The following is an 18,430-nucleotide window of genomic DNA, read 5'->3' on the forward strand; positions in this document are numbered from 1 at the left end:
ATTGTCATGGACGACTCGTGTCTCGACAGGATTGGTTGAATCTGGACCAATAGTGGACATTGCACAAACCGTTGAGTTTAAACGAGCAGCGGACCTACTAAAAAACATTTATTATTCAACGACCATAAAAATTACATTTCTATTAATGATGTCTCCAAAGTTCAGTGAATTTTTTACAGAAAGAATAACTTATCAGAAACTGCGTCTGCTGTTCGATGAGCCATTCTGTAACAAAAACAAGCTTAAGCAATGGCGTCTTCGAACGGTGCGCACTCGGTAAGTATTCCTACAATTTTTTGTTTATAGCATCGTTTATATGGATTATTCCCAAAAAATTATACGTGTTTTGGAAATGTTCGAGTCAAATTAGTCTAGAATCGATTAATTTTATGGAAGAAAACTTTTCAAACAGCCGTATCCCTTAAACTGCACAAGTGCCGGGCTGTGAACGGCTCATGTTTTTGTAAAATCTAAGTGACTTGTACAACACAGAATTCACGGGTCTACTGTAGTTTAATTTATAAACTGAACAAAATGCATTTATCTGATGCTAATGAAAATCATATATTTTTCATACAGGACTTAAACTGGAAGAAATAAGACTGACAACAAGAAATTTAGCAAATTGTGTAAAATTATTTTTATTTATAAAGTTTGCAAAAACAACCAAAATTTATTTAGTTATTTTGATAAAACTTAATTCACAATCATCATTAATAATTTTAATAGACTATCAGAATAAGAACAAATTCAAATTCATAATTTATATTTATTTTAGTTTTACAGATTATATTCAATAAAAGCATTTATCAAGAATACCATTCAAAATTTTTTAAACATAAATTTCAATTTATTATAAAAAGAATAACTTAATAAAAACTAATCTGCAAATAAATATTCAAATAATTTTTCAGATTTTAACAATGAATCTGAATGAACAAAAAAGTTAAATATTATATGTAAATTAAATAAATAATAGAGGATGTATAACTATGCAGAGTAATATATATTCATAAAAATATTCTTTATGACACTAGACAAACCTTTTATCATGAAATTCACATATTTATGACAAAAATATATAAAGCAATGATACTCAAGGTAGATGGACCACAAAATTTTTATTTCAAGCATATAAAAAGAACATTTTTATACATCTGATATATGTAGTACCATACACTACCAATTGTAAAAGTCAAAGAAAAAAAGCATTCCTTTCTTTAACTTGAAATACCTAAGAGCAACTTACATATATTAGAGAATTGTATACTTTATCCTAATGTTTTGTAATTGTTTAAGTTTGTTGCTTCAAATATCTTCATGGACCAGATTAAATTATATGATATGCTGGATCTGGTCTGCCGGCTATATAGTCTAAGTACTGTTGACATATAGTACAGTAGAATCCACTTATTGTAATACTTTTATGACTTATCTATACTAATAAAATATCTGATTGATAACATTAACAGAGTAAGTAAATAGGGCTAAAGTTAGTAAAAATTCTGATTTTATCGACTCTATTATTAAAAAGACAAACAAACAATTTAAAAAATGTATAACTTGAAGATTTATTAATTATAATTATAATTATTATCAGTAGTATTAACTCACATGCTTTCAGACATGCTAATTCTGATAACTTATATGACTGATAACGATATTCATAATTACAATAAATGTAGTCTATTATATTACAGCTGCTCACTTTATCCAATAAAAACATATTCTCATATATTATTAGAGGCATTTTAATATTTTTATTCATAATTATTCATCTAATTTGTTAAAACTATATTAATCGCAGCATAAATTTAGTATATTTTAATTCAAAAACAATTGTCAAAGAAAAATGGAGTTAGTCCAAACTTAGAACCTGCTTCAGATGTTCTATACATAAAATTCTGCTTAACCTGACACGGACCACTGCAAGTAGCCAAAAACATTTGTTTTTAATCAGTGAATTACTGGAAAGTGAGAGGAAGGTGTGAATTTTAGCATATTCTCATATGTTTTCATTTGTGTCAAATGCCACCCTTCACATCTTAACCATCCTGCAAAACAAGCAACGAATCCCGGGTGATATGAGTCATCACTTCCTGGAACAAGTTCGAACTCACCAAGACCATTGACTGTTAGTTATTCTTTTGTTGGCCGTGTTGTCATGACCTGTACCATGTATATGAGGAAGACAATAAATTCAGTTTTGTTACAATCTCGTCTCATTCGTTTTTATCGCACGCAGTGATGAAAAGTAAAGCAATAGTAGTAAAAACACTACACATTAATAGAATATCATATGAAAATTCTTAAGAATTTCCCTCATTCTTTTACATAAATGAATATATTATTATTATCTGAACAAAAATTAACTATAAAATAGGATAGTCAAGGTAAATTATATATCATTTAGTTAATGTAATATGTAAAAGGTACCACAGGGACCAGAGGAGCACAATTGCCCCTAATGAAGTTTGCTTTATTCTTTCATTTTTCTTCTTTGCTTTTTTTGAATAACAATTTTATAAAGTACTGGTATTATTTTTATAAAAATAAATTTGTTTTAATAATCATTACATTGAAATAACTAGTCATGTCTTATTTACAACTATAATCTGTAGACTATGAGATGACCCCTCTAATTCTCTAAGCAGGCTTGTAAAGTACTATTTGGAACAGTCCATGTTTCAGAGAGTAGTTTGGAGTTCTCTTATTTTTTTACACACATTTATTATTCTCTCATGTAAAGACAAATGAATGTAAATGTAAGTAGAAACAAACCTGTTTTAAGGAACATGATTTTAATGAATCAATTAGATAATTATTTAATCTAAATCATATGTACGAGGGGAATCCGATATTAAAGGTACAGGTCAAAATTACACTAACATTTATAATTAAAGAAAATATTTAATACATTCCATAAAAACTACATACTTTTGTTTATTTCTCGACATAATCACTGTAAACATTGAGACATTTATCCCAGCATGACAGGGATGTTCAAACTACTGTCACACTGGGATAAATGTCTCAATATTTACAACAATTATGTCAAGAAATAAACAAAAGTATGTAGTTTTTGTGGAATGTATTAAATATTTTCTTTAATTATAAATGTTAGTGTAATTTTGGCCTGTACTTTTAATATTGAACTCCCCTCATATTTTGTTTCAAGAAAAAATCCTATGGGCATGCTTGATATATATAAAAATTTATAAATTTTATTAAATATCTTATATTACTATTATTATTATTAAATACATAATACTGAATAAGTAATGTAAAATTAAATTAACTTGACACTACTAACCTATTATTATAACAACTTTTAATAATTATAATATATTAATATTTGTAATGCATTTTCAGTTTTCCCCCTTTCTTCATAAATTTTATATAATAGATTGCAAATTATTTACTTACAGAATATTTAACTGCATTTGGCGACGAATTAAAGCATTCTTTTTATTGACCAGAGTAAACCACTGTTGCATTAACTCTTCTTCTAATACACTATTTCCTAAATGTTAAAACATTAAATGTTATAGTAAAAACAAATCTATTTTAATTAAACTAAAATAATAAATACTTTATTCAAAATATTAACCTGATTCCATTACTTTTCTTAATTTTTTTTCTAATTCTGCAGCATTTTTATCAATTTCCAATTGTTCTCTTTCTAATGCATCTAATTCATGATGAACATAGGAACTTTTTGATTTTATCTATTAATAAATACTGTAAATATATTAATATGAAAACACACTAATTTCGAAAATATTTATAGCATTTTTTACAGCATAATACAATATAAATGCTATATTTTTTTATAAATAAAATACAATAGAAAGACTTAATTGACATAAACATATATTACTTCAAAAAATTACCTTTTAACATGTTATATACTTATATGATAGCTATATCAAAGCAATAATTAAACATTCAAGTTTATCAAAATCATACAAATTAATATTATATAAACCAAAATTTGCTTGTTTATCCAATTCATTATTAATCCATGGTATGATTCATTTCATTCGTTTAGGAAAATTTTATCTCTTTTTTATATAGAGATCATTGATAGTAAGTTGTTCAGAAATTATATCATCAATCTGGAATTATGAAATACAGGTATATACCATTTACACTGTCCTTTGATAAATAGCTTCTCAATATAAGTAATAAAGAAGTAATTAAACCATAAAATAAGCTATTTCTTAAATTATAAAAATTTCCCAAATTCCTGGAAAATATATAAACAGGAACTTCTGGAAAATTCCAGGAGGAAATATTCTGATAATTCAAGAAACCATATTATACACTGCTGTGAGTTGTCTGCATGAAATTATGATACTACTTGACATACATACATTTTTTTTTTTTTGTGTTTTTTAAGTTCATCCTCAGAAGTTTTAAAATATATTTAGGAAGAACATTAAAAAAATCATTCTTTTCAAACAGTCTGATAATATCTATAGTAAAAAAACTGGCTTTGAGTGAAAGTTCATAAAAGAAATCAAAATTTTATTCATTAGTACTAGCTTTTCTATATACTATATATTATTAATAGGTATTTAATTATAAGATCTATAAAATGTAAATTAGCCATAATTTGCATTGTTAATTAGAATTAAGTTGATAAAGGGAAAAAATCTAATAATAGAAAGTTATTTTTTGTGACATCATAACAATGCTGGGCTGCAATTTTAATCATATTTTTAATTTATTTAATTTAAAATATATGCTCTCCACCTCAAATTATTAGAAGTGCCTTGTCCCTGTACATCCCACTTTTTCTTTAACGATTGAGTTGTGCTGGTCATGTGCTTTCGGGGAAAAAGTTTTCAATTGAAATATGCGACTTCTGGTTTGCATTGGAAATTTGTATATACATACATACAAGAAAGACTTTAGCCATACACAAAGTGTTTAGCTGGCAGAAAAGAGGGTAAGGGAAAGTGGAGGGGAAGAAGGATGGAGAGGAGATAGACAGTAGAGAAAAATAGGATCCCTCTGAATGGCATACGTATGGCTATAGTATCCTCTATGTTTGATGTTGGCATTTTTTAGGCTGCAAGGGTTTAGTCCCCCAAAGGGTCTAAAAGAAAACCTGAGTGTAGTGAACACCAATGATTGAGTGCCGTCACAAATAGCTAAGTGTTGAAGTTAGTGCCAAGTGGCTGTTAGTAGGAAGACTTATATCTACTTAATACTAATAAAACTGAACACGAGCACGAATCTTAATACTACTTAACAGCTAGACAGACAACACGAAAAACAAACGAACACAATGACAAACTAGACAAGACAAACGGACCGACAAAAGACAAACAAGCAAGACCCCAATTTTTTTTTTAACATTAACTTACTCACTAACTAAACTAACCTACCATAACCTAGGACAGGGATGGTGAACCTTTCTGAGCCCGCATGCCATATAGTAAGTACACTTAATTTTAAAGATGTTTGTGTGTGCCAAAGTTTTAGACTTCGAATAACAATATTTAAAGAAATTAAACAAATATGCTTTAATTAGAATAAATGTACAAAAAGCTTATTGAAAAAAGGATGATTGAAAAAGACAGATGATCAATCGAAATCGTATGATACGTTACGTGCCAGATGATTTCTCTATACGTGCCACTTTGGGCACGCATGCTATAGGTTCGCCATCCCTGACCTAGGACGAACCTAACCAGATGTCAAAACCCTACAAACCCTAATCTAATTTAACCTAAGCTGAGAGTCCCTGATCTAACTTGCAACTAGGACCAATTTAAACTAACTGAATTTAGACTGAAAAAGAAGACAGAAAATAATAATTAAATATAAAGTTGAAAGGCAGCTATATATTGATAGTTGAAACAAAGCAAGAGAAAGCTAACTGCCACCCGTGCCCCCAGAGTGAGTGGTCTCAAGAGCCCCACTAAGGGATGTGAATATGAGTAGATGATGGAACATTGTACACAGGTGAATGAGTTGGTGCAGGTTGCAAGGCAAGTTGTACCCTTAAAGTTTGTTTATAGTTAATTGAGGCCTCCTGCCCCTAAGGTTTCCATATCTGGTCTCAGATTTCATCTATCTAACTTCATTCTCGAGATTAAGGTAAGACAAACAGACAACAGTGGAAATTTATGTCTACAATTTTTTCAAATTGCAGCCCAATAACTCTTAACATTCAAAACATCTCAATAATTTACAAAATAAGATATCAAAAATTTTGTAAATCACTTCTAGCTGATCAGAAGAACAGATCAGTTAAAACATGTGGATATATGCCTCATAAGGTAACCCTTTCCCTGCTCTGCCTCAAGGCACTACGAGGTTTTAGAGACTATGCCTTAATCATGGGCCTTGGTCTCTCACCCAAAGGTAGTCATCGACTCTTTTAATTTATTTAGTTGGGGCGCCAAGAACATCTCCTGGGCTCCCATTCATCCTCTTAGCCCCAACTCACTAACTTGCCATAATTTTTGTTTAATATGCAGCCTGTTCTGCACTAATAACAGCTCTGTCCCTTTTTAGCTCACTATAACTCTAACATTATCTATATGATAACCGGTCAGCGGGGTCTTCCTTCCCTACAAGAAAGGGACCCATTTAGTGCATCCACTAAGTCAGGGTCTAGAGATCAAAAAGGTCTATGACCCGTGCCATCAATTCCTTTAGTTTCATTAGGTTTCCTTTACTTGCTGCTAGCGTTCTAAGTACTTGTTCTGGCGACTTGGTCCAGTCGACATGGCCAGCCCCTCGGCAGAAATCCTCTGTTAGAGGACAGTCAAGTACATAGTGTCTCCCATCACCGCAAGGACACCCACAAGAGCAGCAACCATCTCCTTGTCCAAACTTGGACTTGAAATAGGGAAACCTCCCGTGTCCGGTCAGTATTTGCATTGTCATCCTACAATAACTCACTGGGGTAAGGCCAACTTCACGCACGAAGGCGTAGGTTGACCTACCTACTGTACTTAGAGTCCAGAGCTCTTGCCAGTACTTCATCGATTGCTGCAGTAGAGTACCTTTTATGTATGTGGCCAAGGGTTCTACTGTCCTCATTACAAATGGCCCGCGCCTTGGCCAGTTGATCGGCACGTTCGTTGCCTGGGATCCCGATGTGGCCACGGACCCACCTCAGAGCAACGTGTCACTCGTGCCTCGCCCTCAGTACCCTACCTCTGATCTCTTGTACCAACTCATCTCTATGGTACTCGTTGCTCAGTGCCTGAAGCGACGACTGGCTATCAGAGTAGATCGTGACTGGCTCCGGACCCGGGTGTAGTAGGATCCACTGGGACGCCTCCTCCAAGGCCACCAGTTCTGCCTGGAACACGGACGCCTCCTCGTTCAGTCTGACTGACTGAGAGTACACATGTACCCCATCTGAATAGACGCAGTACACGATGCCTACTGAGCTACCGTCTTTAGAGCCATCGGTGTATATTTCAACACCGATTCCAGTCAGTTCACCGACATCACAGTCAAGTCCAATCCTCTGGGCAGGATGGACCTTTAGTATGTCTGTCTGACCGGGTACATCTGATTACAATGCTTTGCCTCTATGCCTGTGGATATATGATCAGCTACATACACTGCAAATGTTTTTGGTCATGTTTAGGAGCCAGAATCAGGCTTCTACCAAAGAAAAGTTTGGCATACATCTAGTTTCAAAACCAGAAAAGTTGGCATACAATGCAAACTCTCTTGTAGACGTGTGATGCTGGCTTCTAAACATGGCCAAAAACATTTGCAATTTATGTATTATAATGGTTTTAATGCTGGAAGAGAGTGCAAGATTAGCATGAGTTCTCTTGTCATGCACTTTATGATCTTCAAACTGATTAAAGAGCATACATAAATAAATTAGAAGCATAAAGCAGTAAGCACTGGTATAAAATGTACAGAAATGTCTGTAACCTTCAGATTGCATGTAACTTATTGAATTTTGTAAAAATACAAAAATGTTGCTTAATCCAGCATTTTTGATAATCCAGCACCATTCTGGTTCTGTAGGTGGAAATAATAATCCTCTACTGTAGTTAAGGGCCATTCATAAATGATGACACTAAAATTTCACATTTTTAACCCCCCTCCCTCCCATGTCATTCATTGTCATATTATGACAAAGCCTCTCTCAAACGATGCCACATGGTTGTCAAATGATGGCAGTTACTCCATATAACAAAGCTTTTGCATTATTGTAACATGAATATACTATGTCACTTATGTAATGATATTAACATAAAAGATTTATTTACTTTTATCAAAATAAAAACTCTATACTATAACAGCATTACATTAATCAAAATTTTTATTTTCACTACACCTTCCTAACAAATTATTTCATTCCCAGAGATTTATAACATGTTCTTCATTGACACAATGGAATGTTGAAGGCATGTATGGCTATGGAAATACTTTTACCTATCATGTCTAAGTCATCAGCATCCATGCCCTCAGCACCTTCTGCATTACATTTCTGAACAAAGCATTCCAAAGAAATTCAAAAGTCATTTCCCAGGCCATAAGGGACACTATGTTTTAGAGTTTTTTTAATATAAATTTAAGTGAAGAAAATAAATTTTTAAAGAATATGTTTTAAATTTGACTTATTGCATTAAAAAGCATGTACGATACTAATTAATGATAAATGTGAAACATGATGTCGCAAGGATCATTCCCTCTGAGGCCCTTTGTCACATTCTGAACTACTCTTCCTCCACCATAAGATTTCATATCAATTACAGATAGCCCCTTACCATTTACAACTTATAATCAAGAAAATCATTTACATATAAATAAAACATCTTAAGCATTTAATAAATCAGTACAGTAGTGAACCGAAAATCGGAATCAATTGGGGACTGGGGTTGTTCAGATTAGGGATTTGTTCCGATTACGGTCTATGTACGAAAAAATACATTAACCTGTCTGATGTTCAAATTTTTCTCCGTTGCATGTCGCTTCGTGTTGAATTTTTCGTCGATTTTAAGCCTAACGAAAATTTTTATAATAATAATCGAGGCTATCGTATCGTTAAAAATTATTTCTGCATTTTGTACAAACGAAATAAATATATTGAAGAATATAAAAACATGAAAATTATACTTTAGAAGTAAATTTAGTATCAAAAACGTTCAATTCAGCACGACACAGTCCGACTGAAAATCGTGCCGATTACCGGCGATTCCGATTATTAGGGTGCCGATTTACGAGTCTCTACTGTATTTTAAAAAATATCTTTTTTTTTTCCTTTTCAAATTTCAAAATTTTAATCTATAACCTGGTACTTAAAAACAAAGTAATTCATTCAAAAGTACATTCAATTAAAAATAGCTAGGTAGATTAAAGTGTTTCTTTTCAATATTGTTCAAATTTGATTTTTCATGTTATTCTACATGTAATCTTTTAATTATTATACACTGACATTCAGCACTAATTTTGACAAAGCAGAGTTAAAAGTATATTATAAATAAATAAATTATTCATTCACTTTTTAAAAATTATTATCTAATTTTATTACACTAAAGCTAGCTGTTCCACTCAGAATTGTTGCTTCTAATTACAAGATCCAAATCATCAAGAATTTCAATCATCTTAATACTGTTACTAGTAACTAAATTATTAATTACATATGCTTAGTGTCAACTTGTCAGCTAACAATAAGAAAAACTACAATCTGGAGTTTTATAGTGTTGCAAGAAACTACAAACATACATCAAACGAAACCTGATATCATAAGCAAATACACCAACAACTGCGTAAATGATTGGGCTAAATTTTGGATAAATAATTATAGACCTAACCTAGTGCCAAATTTATTTCTAATCTATAATCATTTATCCAAAATTTAGCCTGATCATTTACAGCAGTTGTTGGTGAAGAAACTACAAAATTGAAAAATCTTATTTGTTTGCTACTTGAACAAAAACTAACCATGTATGTACTTTGTGGAACGACACCTATTTTACAAAATTTTTAATGTGATTTGATTACCTTAATTTTGAGTTATGTTCTTATGTTTAATTGTTATGTTGTGAAAAATACTATTGTATGGATTTATATATATTTTTATTATTTGAAAAAAACATTAAATATATAAAAAAATGAAATTCATTGCCTAAAGGTGCTGTGACACCACCAATTATCCAGTAAAACCTTTTTAAGAAAAAGATCACCATAATAGTTTTTTTAATTTATACCCATCAAATTCTTTTTGGTTATTGGCAATTTTATCTAATGTGCATTTATTACGAGATGCCGAGAGAGTGAAAATGTAAAAAATAAAAGAATTTGTTGTGGAAAAAAAATTCAAAACTTTGAGGTATAATGTGTGTTTTTGTGAACAAAGGACCTATCAACATTACTTCCTTGCTCACTCTATTCATAACCTAAAAGTATTTTTGCCTGTTTTGTTTTAAAAAGTTATGATTAAAATTAGGTAGAATCTTCCCTCCCCTTTGAAAAGATTGTGGCAACAAAAATTGCTACAATTTCAGAAATTATTTCATCTTATTCTTTCAATAGTGTTCTCCAATCTCATCAACCAACGAGAGAGTTTTGCATGCTTTGTAGATCATGCAACCAATCAATCATAATGCAAAGTTGCTTTTGAACATTCTACAAATTTCTGGAGTCTCTGGTACTAAATACTACTGATATACTCCCTCCAGTCAATAAGTTCTGAGACAGAGACTATAAGAAACTATTTATTGGAGGAAAAAAGTTACACAATACCACCTTTGAAGTACATTAAAGTCTCTATAGTCCATCACACTGATACATCCAGTAATCTGACACTCTGCAGAGCAGTGCGCACGAAATTTTCATGTTACAACTTGTCAATGTACAAGTATACTGTCAGTTGCTAATTATTCAGGGGCAGATCTACATAGGGACTAATAGGGCTTAAGCCCTGGGCCCCCAGTGTTAAAGGCCCACAAAAATTGAACTATTATCATAAATTTTTAATACTTTTTCATTAACAATGAGCACTTATCGTATAGTAAAAATAGTTCAGATGGCTGGATGGCCGAGCGGTCAAGGTGTCAGCCTACCGCTCTGGAGGACCTGGATTTGAATCTGGACGGATTGAAAAATCTCCAGAAATTTTTCGAGAGGTCATTTCAGATATGTTGGGTCCTGTCCCTTACTACCTAGTTGCCCCATTGTGGGCCTTCTAAAAAGAGGCCCTCTTAGTGACCATAGGGTGGAAAGAATTAAATAAAAAAAAAGTAAAAAATAGTTCATAGGTTAGATAAAAATGGGGCCCCATTGGACTTCAATAAGCTCTATGCCCTGAAGATCTAGATCCACCCCTGTTGCACATCAGTCACCAAAACAATCATAATTAATATGATAAAGTAACCTGCAAACCAAGTTCTTTTTTTACCGTACAGTATGTGCAGTGCATACATACAAAATCCAGTATTCCAACAATCTGCTGTAATCTGATACCCACTGGTCCAATATATGTCAGATTACAGAGACTCTACTGTACTGCCCTTCTGCAGCTATGCACTTCTGTAAACATCCATACCATTGGTAGAAACAGTCAGTCAAGCCATTTTTTGCAATCACTTTGAGAGCTGCAATTATGGCTGCTTGAATCTCATCAGATGTCATCAATCTGCTCTGGTTGTAAATGCTTTCCAGAAACAATGTGTCCTTTTGCTCACAACTGCTATACTCCAAAACATCGGCAAGACTTTCTAGCAGCCCTTATCAGCTTACATTGAAGGAATTTCCACAGAATTTTAATTGGAAACATAAACTTTCAACTTAAATAGTACAATAAATATAAATTGTTGAAATATGCAGTAACAGCCATTAAAATTGCATCATTTTATGATATGAACCAAAAAGCATTCAACAAATGTTCAAAGTAATGTATTTAAACTGTAACTGTGATTTTTAAAAATATATGTAGTACAGAAAAGAAACTAAGAATAAACAAAACAAAAATAAAAAAATGCAATTTATTACATATAATTCTACTTTGAACTTAAGTAAGTGTTATTTCATACACAGCTTCACCACTTACTGTTAACAAATACTGTCACAAGAACTTGCCCTTCATAGTCATGGAAACAAATAAAAGGGTTCACAGCGTAAGTAGATCTAAAAAACATAGCATGAACAATTATATCTCAATGAATGGGATCCTAATATTTTTTAGGGACACATTGAGCCTTAACAGCTTTGCAATACTCCTGGCATATAGAGAGCTGATGAGTTTTTTCAAGTATTCTATATCAAACTTTTCTAATACATTCCTGTAGTTGCTGTTTATCTTCAGATCTTTTCTCTACAATTTCATGCCCATAATATTCCAACAGTTCTCAATAGAGTTGAAATTAGGATTGTTACTTGGCCAGCTTAGGCATTTTATCTGGCCTCTTGTAGTTTAGATAAAAATGTTCTTACAACTTGTGTGTCAACACGAATTGTAGTTTAGATAATAAATAACACTAATGCTAACAAACCATAAAGAAATAACACATATTTTACTCACTATCTTAATGCATGGTATGGCACAGTTATCCTGGAAGATTCAGTATTTTGTGTCAAAAAATGTTCCTTCATTGGTGAATTAGCTTGAGATATTTTTGTACATAGGCTGTTTCTTTTCATGCTCCGATGGTCCATAAAAAAAAAGACAAGTGTAAATAACAAAATGAATTTATTACCAAAAGTTAGGTATAAACATAGTTACTTTAGGACATAACCACTGTGTAGATTGAGGCATTTGTCATATCTGTGAATAAGCATTTCCATCCCCTTGTCATAGAATGTTGCCACCAATGACTTGAGATGGGCCCTAACACTTTTTTGAAGATCGTCATTAGTCTCAAACCTCTGCCCTCCTAGCCACTTTTCCTGTTCAGGAAAGAGGTGAAAGTCACTCAATACTAAATCGGGCTATACGATTGGTGCTTAAAGGTGGTGAAGACTTCCACCTCTTTCCTGAACTGAAAATGTAACTAGCAGGGCAGAGGTTTGAGACTAACAAACTAATGACGATCTTAAAAATTATGTTGTTAAGGCCATCTCAATTCACTGGCAGCATTCTATGACAAGGGGATGGAAAAGCTCGTCCACAGATATGACAAATTCCTCAATCTTCACGGTGATTATGTCGAAAAGTAACTATGTTTGTACCTAACTTTTGGTAATAAATTCATTTTGTTATTTACACTTGTCTTTGTTTTACAGACCATCGGAGCTTGAATAAAAAACCACCCTTGTAGTATTCTGCATTCACAGACCAGTATTGTAACATGTCAGTGAACATCTTATAATATAGATATGTATCCCAACTACATTTGACTCACTAGAAACTCTACTGTTGGCATCAAGCAATCCCTATAATAGGCCTTGCCTTTTATACATTTTCACAGATTGAGATGCTTCAGTATCCTATCTTGTTATAGAGTATGCATTTACTTACCTCTTAATCCAACTTTTATTTCAATACTGTGATGTTCACATCTCTTTTTTCACAATTGATTGGTGGCAATACACTCTCTGCTATTTTATTAGAGGATAAATATTAAGCATTCAAAGCAACAATTACAAATTTTTTATGTAATGTTAGCTGTTGAAAACTTCCCATTTTGTTTATAAAAGCACACCATATTTCCATGAATTTTTATACAAATGGAAAATGCAATCATCAGAAACATTGTTTCAGTAGTTTGTCAGTCAATGAATAACAATGAAAAGTTACATTGATCAAGCATACATAGGAAAAGAATTCAAACAGTAGACAAAGACACCAAATGTTTAAAAATTCATTAATTATCCAAGTGCCACATTCAAAGAAAAGCATCACAGCACTATTTTAAGATATATCAATTGATGTATAGTTAAATAAAGAAAGGGAAGCTTTCCCATCCAAAAAAAAAAGCTGAAAAATAAATGAATTTATGGAAATACTTATTGATATCATCATGTATCAGGTTAAAGGTGGGAAATCTTTAGAGATCATAATGACAAATCTGTTTAGGTAGGCCAGGAAGTTCCTGTGGTTGGTGAACAATTGAGTAGTTCTGAAGTTAATGCTGAGGTGTTGAAGCTGTAGCCGCTGTGCAATGTCTGGGAAGAAGCTGAAAGTTGTCCTTCCTGTCTCTTCCTCCTCCCAGTTGAGTTGCCATATGTTGATCATGGTGTTCCAGATGAGTTTCTTGGTTGCCACCATCTTGAAGGTAATGTCTGTAGTACTCGAGGAGGCCTCTCTAACGAGACGGTCAGGCCTCCTCGTTACCAGTGTCGCCAGAATGTGCCCGCGTGTCCACATGAAGTTTATGTGCCTGGTGCTACAGGTGAGCTCCTGAGTGATCATCCATTGAATGTTGCAATCCAGCTTACCACTGGATATGCTTTGGAGAGCAGTCCTACTGTCCGAGCAGATATAGACGTTTTTGCCCTTGAGCTTAGTACTCGTATTAATGTACTTGAGGGCTCTGTAAATGGCATACAGTTCAGCCTGAGTGATGGAGCAGAACCCTGCCAGGTGGTGGGATTCTTGTGCACGAACTGATTATTACGAGTATTGTAGTGGGCCAGACCAGCACCCACCCCAGTCTTAGATTTAGAACCGTCTGTGTAGACAATATTATATGAAAGGAAATCCTCTCTATGGGAACCCATTGTGACTTCCGTTAGATGAGCAGGGTGATGCAGTAGAGAGTAGATGGTCTGAATAGTGGTGTTGAGGTTGGGGTGAAACAGGTGGTCCATTTCCAGATTGGGTAAGCTTCCTATCTCCAGGTATGCTAGAAGTTCTTTCCATTTCCCCATAGGTATGATGAGGTGAGTCAGCCTCCAGAGGATCCTATTGGCCTGTGCCTTAAGACTCATAGGTGGTATCCCAGTCAGGACTTGGAGCGCTGCCGTGGGAGCCGTTTTGTATGCCCCCGATATCCGAAGAAGGCATACACGTTGCACTTTGTTAAGAGCCCTCCTGATGTGAGCCTTTGAAGCTACTGCTCCCCAGATTGGGGCACCATACAAGACTGTAGGCACTATGACCTGTCTATAGATATTTACAAGAATGTCTCTGTTGACCCCCAGCTCTTACCAGCCATGTAACTGAGGAGATTTGCCAGTTTGAGGGCCTTCCCACATACATAGTCAACATGTGGGTTCCACTTAAGCCTCTGATCGATAATTAGGCCCAAGTACCTCATTTCTGTGGTATGAGGAATCATTGTGTTCCCAATTTTTAAGGAAGGTGGCTTGCAGAGTTGCCGGCCTTTCGACATCTGCATACAGACAGACTTCTGCATGTTGTTAATAAGTTTACTTTTGCTGCTCCATTCATGGATATGTGTAAGAAGCTTGTTTGCCTCAGCCTGGAGTTTTTCGCCATTTTTACCAGATACCATGACCAGGGTATCGTCTGCATACCCTTGTATTGCCCAGGTTGCCCTGTTGTCATTGGGATTGATGTGCAGAAGCCCATCATACATGATGTTCCACAGTCCCGGCCCTGACCGAGAGCCCTGTGGACACCCCTGGGACATCTGCGTAATGAGTTGGTCCGAGTCATATATGCCTACTGTCCGCTTACTTAGGTAGTCGCTAAGAATTGCGAATAAATTATTTGGACAGTGTTGCTTCTTAAGTTGATGGAGTAGGGCTGGCCACCAAAGAGAGTTGAATGCATTCTTGTAATCAATTGAGATTAGTAGCACATGATGTTTTCTACTCCAGGCGTTATTTATAAACTGTATGGTCTTATGTAAGGCATGGTTAATAGACCTTCTAGGAACAAAACCAAACTGGTTGTTGTGCATAAGATAATTTTTGTAGAGATAGAAGTTGATGCGGTTGATAATTAGTCCATCAAGGACCTTCCCGAGTACCAGGAGGAGGCTAATTGGCCTGAAGTCCTCTCCTATATAGTCTGATGTCCATAATTCTTTTTACATGAACTATATCCAGGTTTATTTTTTAGTGCAGTATGGCATACTATTGAAACATACTAGTATGCCATACTGGCAGATAGCATATAAAGTATCACTAATCACTACATAATATTGGCAGTTGCTCAGTAAAAATAACTCTGAGGTGCATTGCATAAGTGTAAATCCACCTTAGAAATGCTATAATTGTTAAGAAAAGATTGTTCAATGTTAATTATTTTATATTTTGTAATAATAGCAACTCATTTAAGTAATAACAATAAAAAAAATTATTACACAAATAGTGAAACAAATTACTATTTTTAGGTGTTGCATAAATATAAATCCAAGTAACTGTTTAATAAACCTAACTATAATTTTTTAAATATTTTCTTGTTGTTTTTTAATTTGATCAATAGAGGGTATTTTATGAAGTAAAAATGATCTACTTCAAAAAACTTTGTAAGTGTTATATAACATTTTTTCACATTATTATCTGTGCAGCAATGCAGTGTGGATTAAGTCTTTCTGACTTTGAACAGAATCAAATATCAATTTTAAACAAGAAAAGATACTCAAACAGGGAAATAGGAAAAATATTAATTAAACAGAAGTAGTGGAGTACTAAACAGTTTCTTGAAATTTAACGAAAATTACAGAACCAAAAGGCAGTCAGGTAGGCCAGCTAAACTGTTCATGTGGCAAAACCAGGCTGTTTTAAGAAAAATTTCAAAGTCAAATATGTCCCTTGGTCAAATTGCTAAATGATACGATATTCCTGTGTCTAAATCAACCCTATCAAGAATTGCAAAATGCTTTGAACCTTTAGTATATCCTAAGAGGAAGATGACCCCAATCTCTAAAACCATATCATATGGAGAAACACTTGAAATTTGTCATGAAAAAAAGTATGCAGAAAGAAAGAAAGGCAAAAAGTTGTCTTCAGTGATGAAAAAAAAATTTAACCTTGATGGGCCAGACTGATGGCAATATTACTGGTGCAATCTATGAAAAGAGAGCAAATTTTTGCAAAATGTCAACAAAAAGTTATGGTTAAAGCCCAAACCATAACAAAGCTCTGTTATGGTTTGGGCTGCAATTGGTTGGCATGCAAAACAAATATTGCCTTTGTTAATAGCTGTATGAATGCTGAAAATTATCAGACATTGTTAGAAAAACACTTGTCCTTTGGAGAAAAACTGGTGAAGTTTTTTGGGAGTTCCAGCAATACAATGCCCCTGTACATAATGCAAGAAGCACATTTGAATGGTTTCTAGACAATGGTGTGCAACTTATGGACTGGCAAGCATATTTCCTTGGTCTGAACTCTATAGTAAATTTATGGAGACTACTGGCAACAGCTGTTTATGCTCATGGAAAATAATATCAGACAATGAATAACTTAAAAGCAGCAATTCTCCACTGAAAACAAATGTAAAAAAAAAAACTAATCAATTTAATTAATTTTATACCTAATAGAATGATTAAATTTATTTGTAAATGTAGTAAATGTATAGGTTATTAAATTTTTAAAATTTTAATTATTATGCATAAAACTAAATGGATTTATAATTATGAAACACTCTAAAAAACTAAATTCTGAAAAACGTTTTGAAAATTCATCTTATGATAATAATACCTACTTAAATTATTGTTAAATTAGTGGATGTCAAAGTATAATATATAAAATTTATCATAAAATAAATTAATTTTTAAAAATTGCAAATTTAAGGGATGAGTTTATACTTATGCAATACACCTTATATGTTACGTCACCATACAGGCATATTGACAATAACTTTGTTTAGAAAAAAGCACTGCATATGTCATATATTAAAAGATATTATAATTAGAAAGTAGTGTGGCTTTATTGCACACTTTTTCCATAAGCTGCCATGTAACATAACCAAATTTCAGTGGTAGATTACCATATGTTTGGAGGTCTAAACCAGAAATTTTAGCTGAAAATATTGAGACCAGCTTATTATGCACCCGTATATACAGTAACAACAACACAAATTATAAAGTTATGGAAGAATATAAATGCTTTCACTATTAAATGGGAAGAAGTTATTTGCAATCATAACAAAAAAAAAGTTAAAATTTTTTTCAAAAAATATTAAAACTTTAAGGTTAAAAAATTAATCAACCACTGTTTTTCATCCATAACCTGTCTCTGATGAAATGCAGTTATAGATGAAAAAACAATAGATGATTAATTTTTTAACCTTAAAGTTTTAATATTTTTTGAAACATTTTAAAAATAAATTACACCATGAATATATTTATTTATATATTTAAGTATACAAGAAAAAAACATTAAATAAATAAACAACTACTAGCCCGTTATAGATAACGATCAACCAATGCCGAATTATCGGGCTAGCATCGGCATTGGTTGATCGTTAAAAAAATTAAATCTTAACAAAACATAAATTTTTGTAACATCAGTTATAAACAAAATTAATGTTAAAAATAATTAAAACAAAATAAAGTGGGAAAAAGTGCTAATACTTGCT

The 18,430-nt window shown here is 33.0% G+C and overlaps 1 protein-coding gene across 7 annotated transcripts in view; it reads right to left on the reverse strand.

Moving 5' to 3' along the window:
- Nucleotides 1-18,430, reverse strand: part of Ehbp1 (Eps15 homology domain containing protein-binding protein 1) — a 111,791-nt gene that overhangs the window by 9,089 nt on the left and 84,272 nt on the right. For all 7 annotated transcript variants that reach the window (XM_067263927.1, XM_067263926.1, XM_067263925.1 and 4 more), the window contains 2 exons: nt 3,611-3,728; nt 3,427-3,523 (listed from right to left, as the gene is read on the reverse strand). In XM_067263927.1, the coding sequence (XP_067120028.1) occupies nt 3,427-3,523; nt 3,611-3,728 (215 nt within the window). The remainder of the gene's footprint in view (nt 1-3,426; nt 3,524-3,610; nt 3,729-18,430) is intronic.

Source organism: Centruroides vittatus, unplaced genomic scaffold (assembly GCF_030686945.1).
Source record: "Centruroides vittatus isolate TY-2023 unplaced genomic scaffold, ASM3068694v2 contig_18, whole genome shotgun sequence".
NCBI lineage: Eukaryota > Metazoa > Arthropoda > Arachnida > Scorpiones > Buthidae > Centruroides > Centruroides vittatus.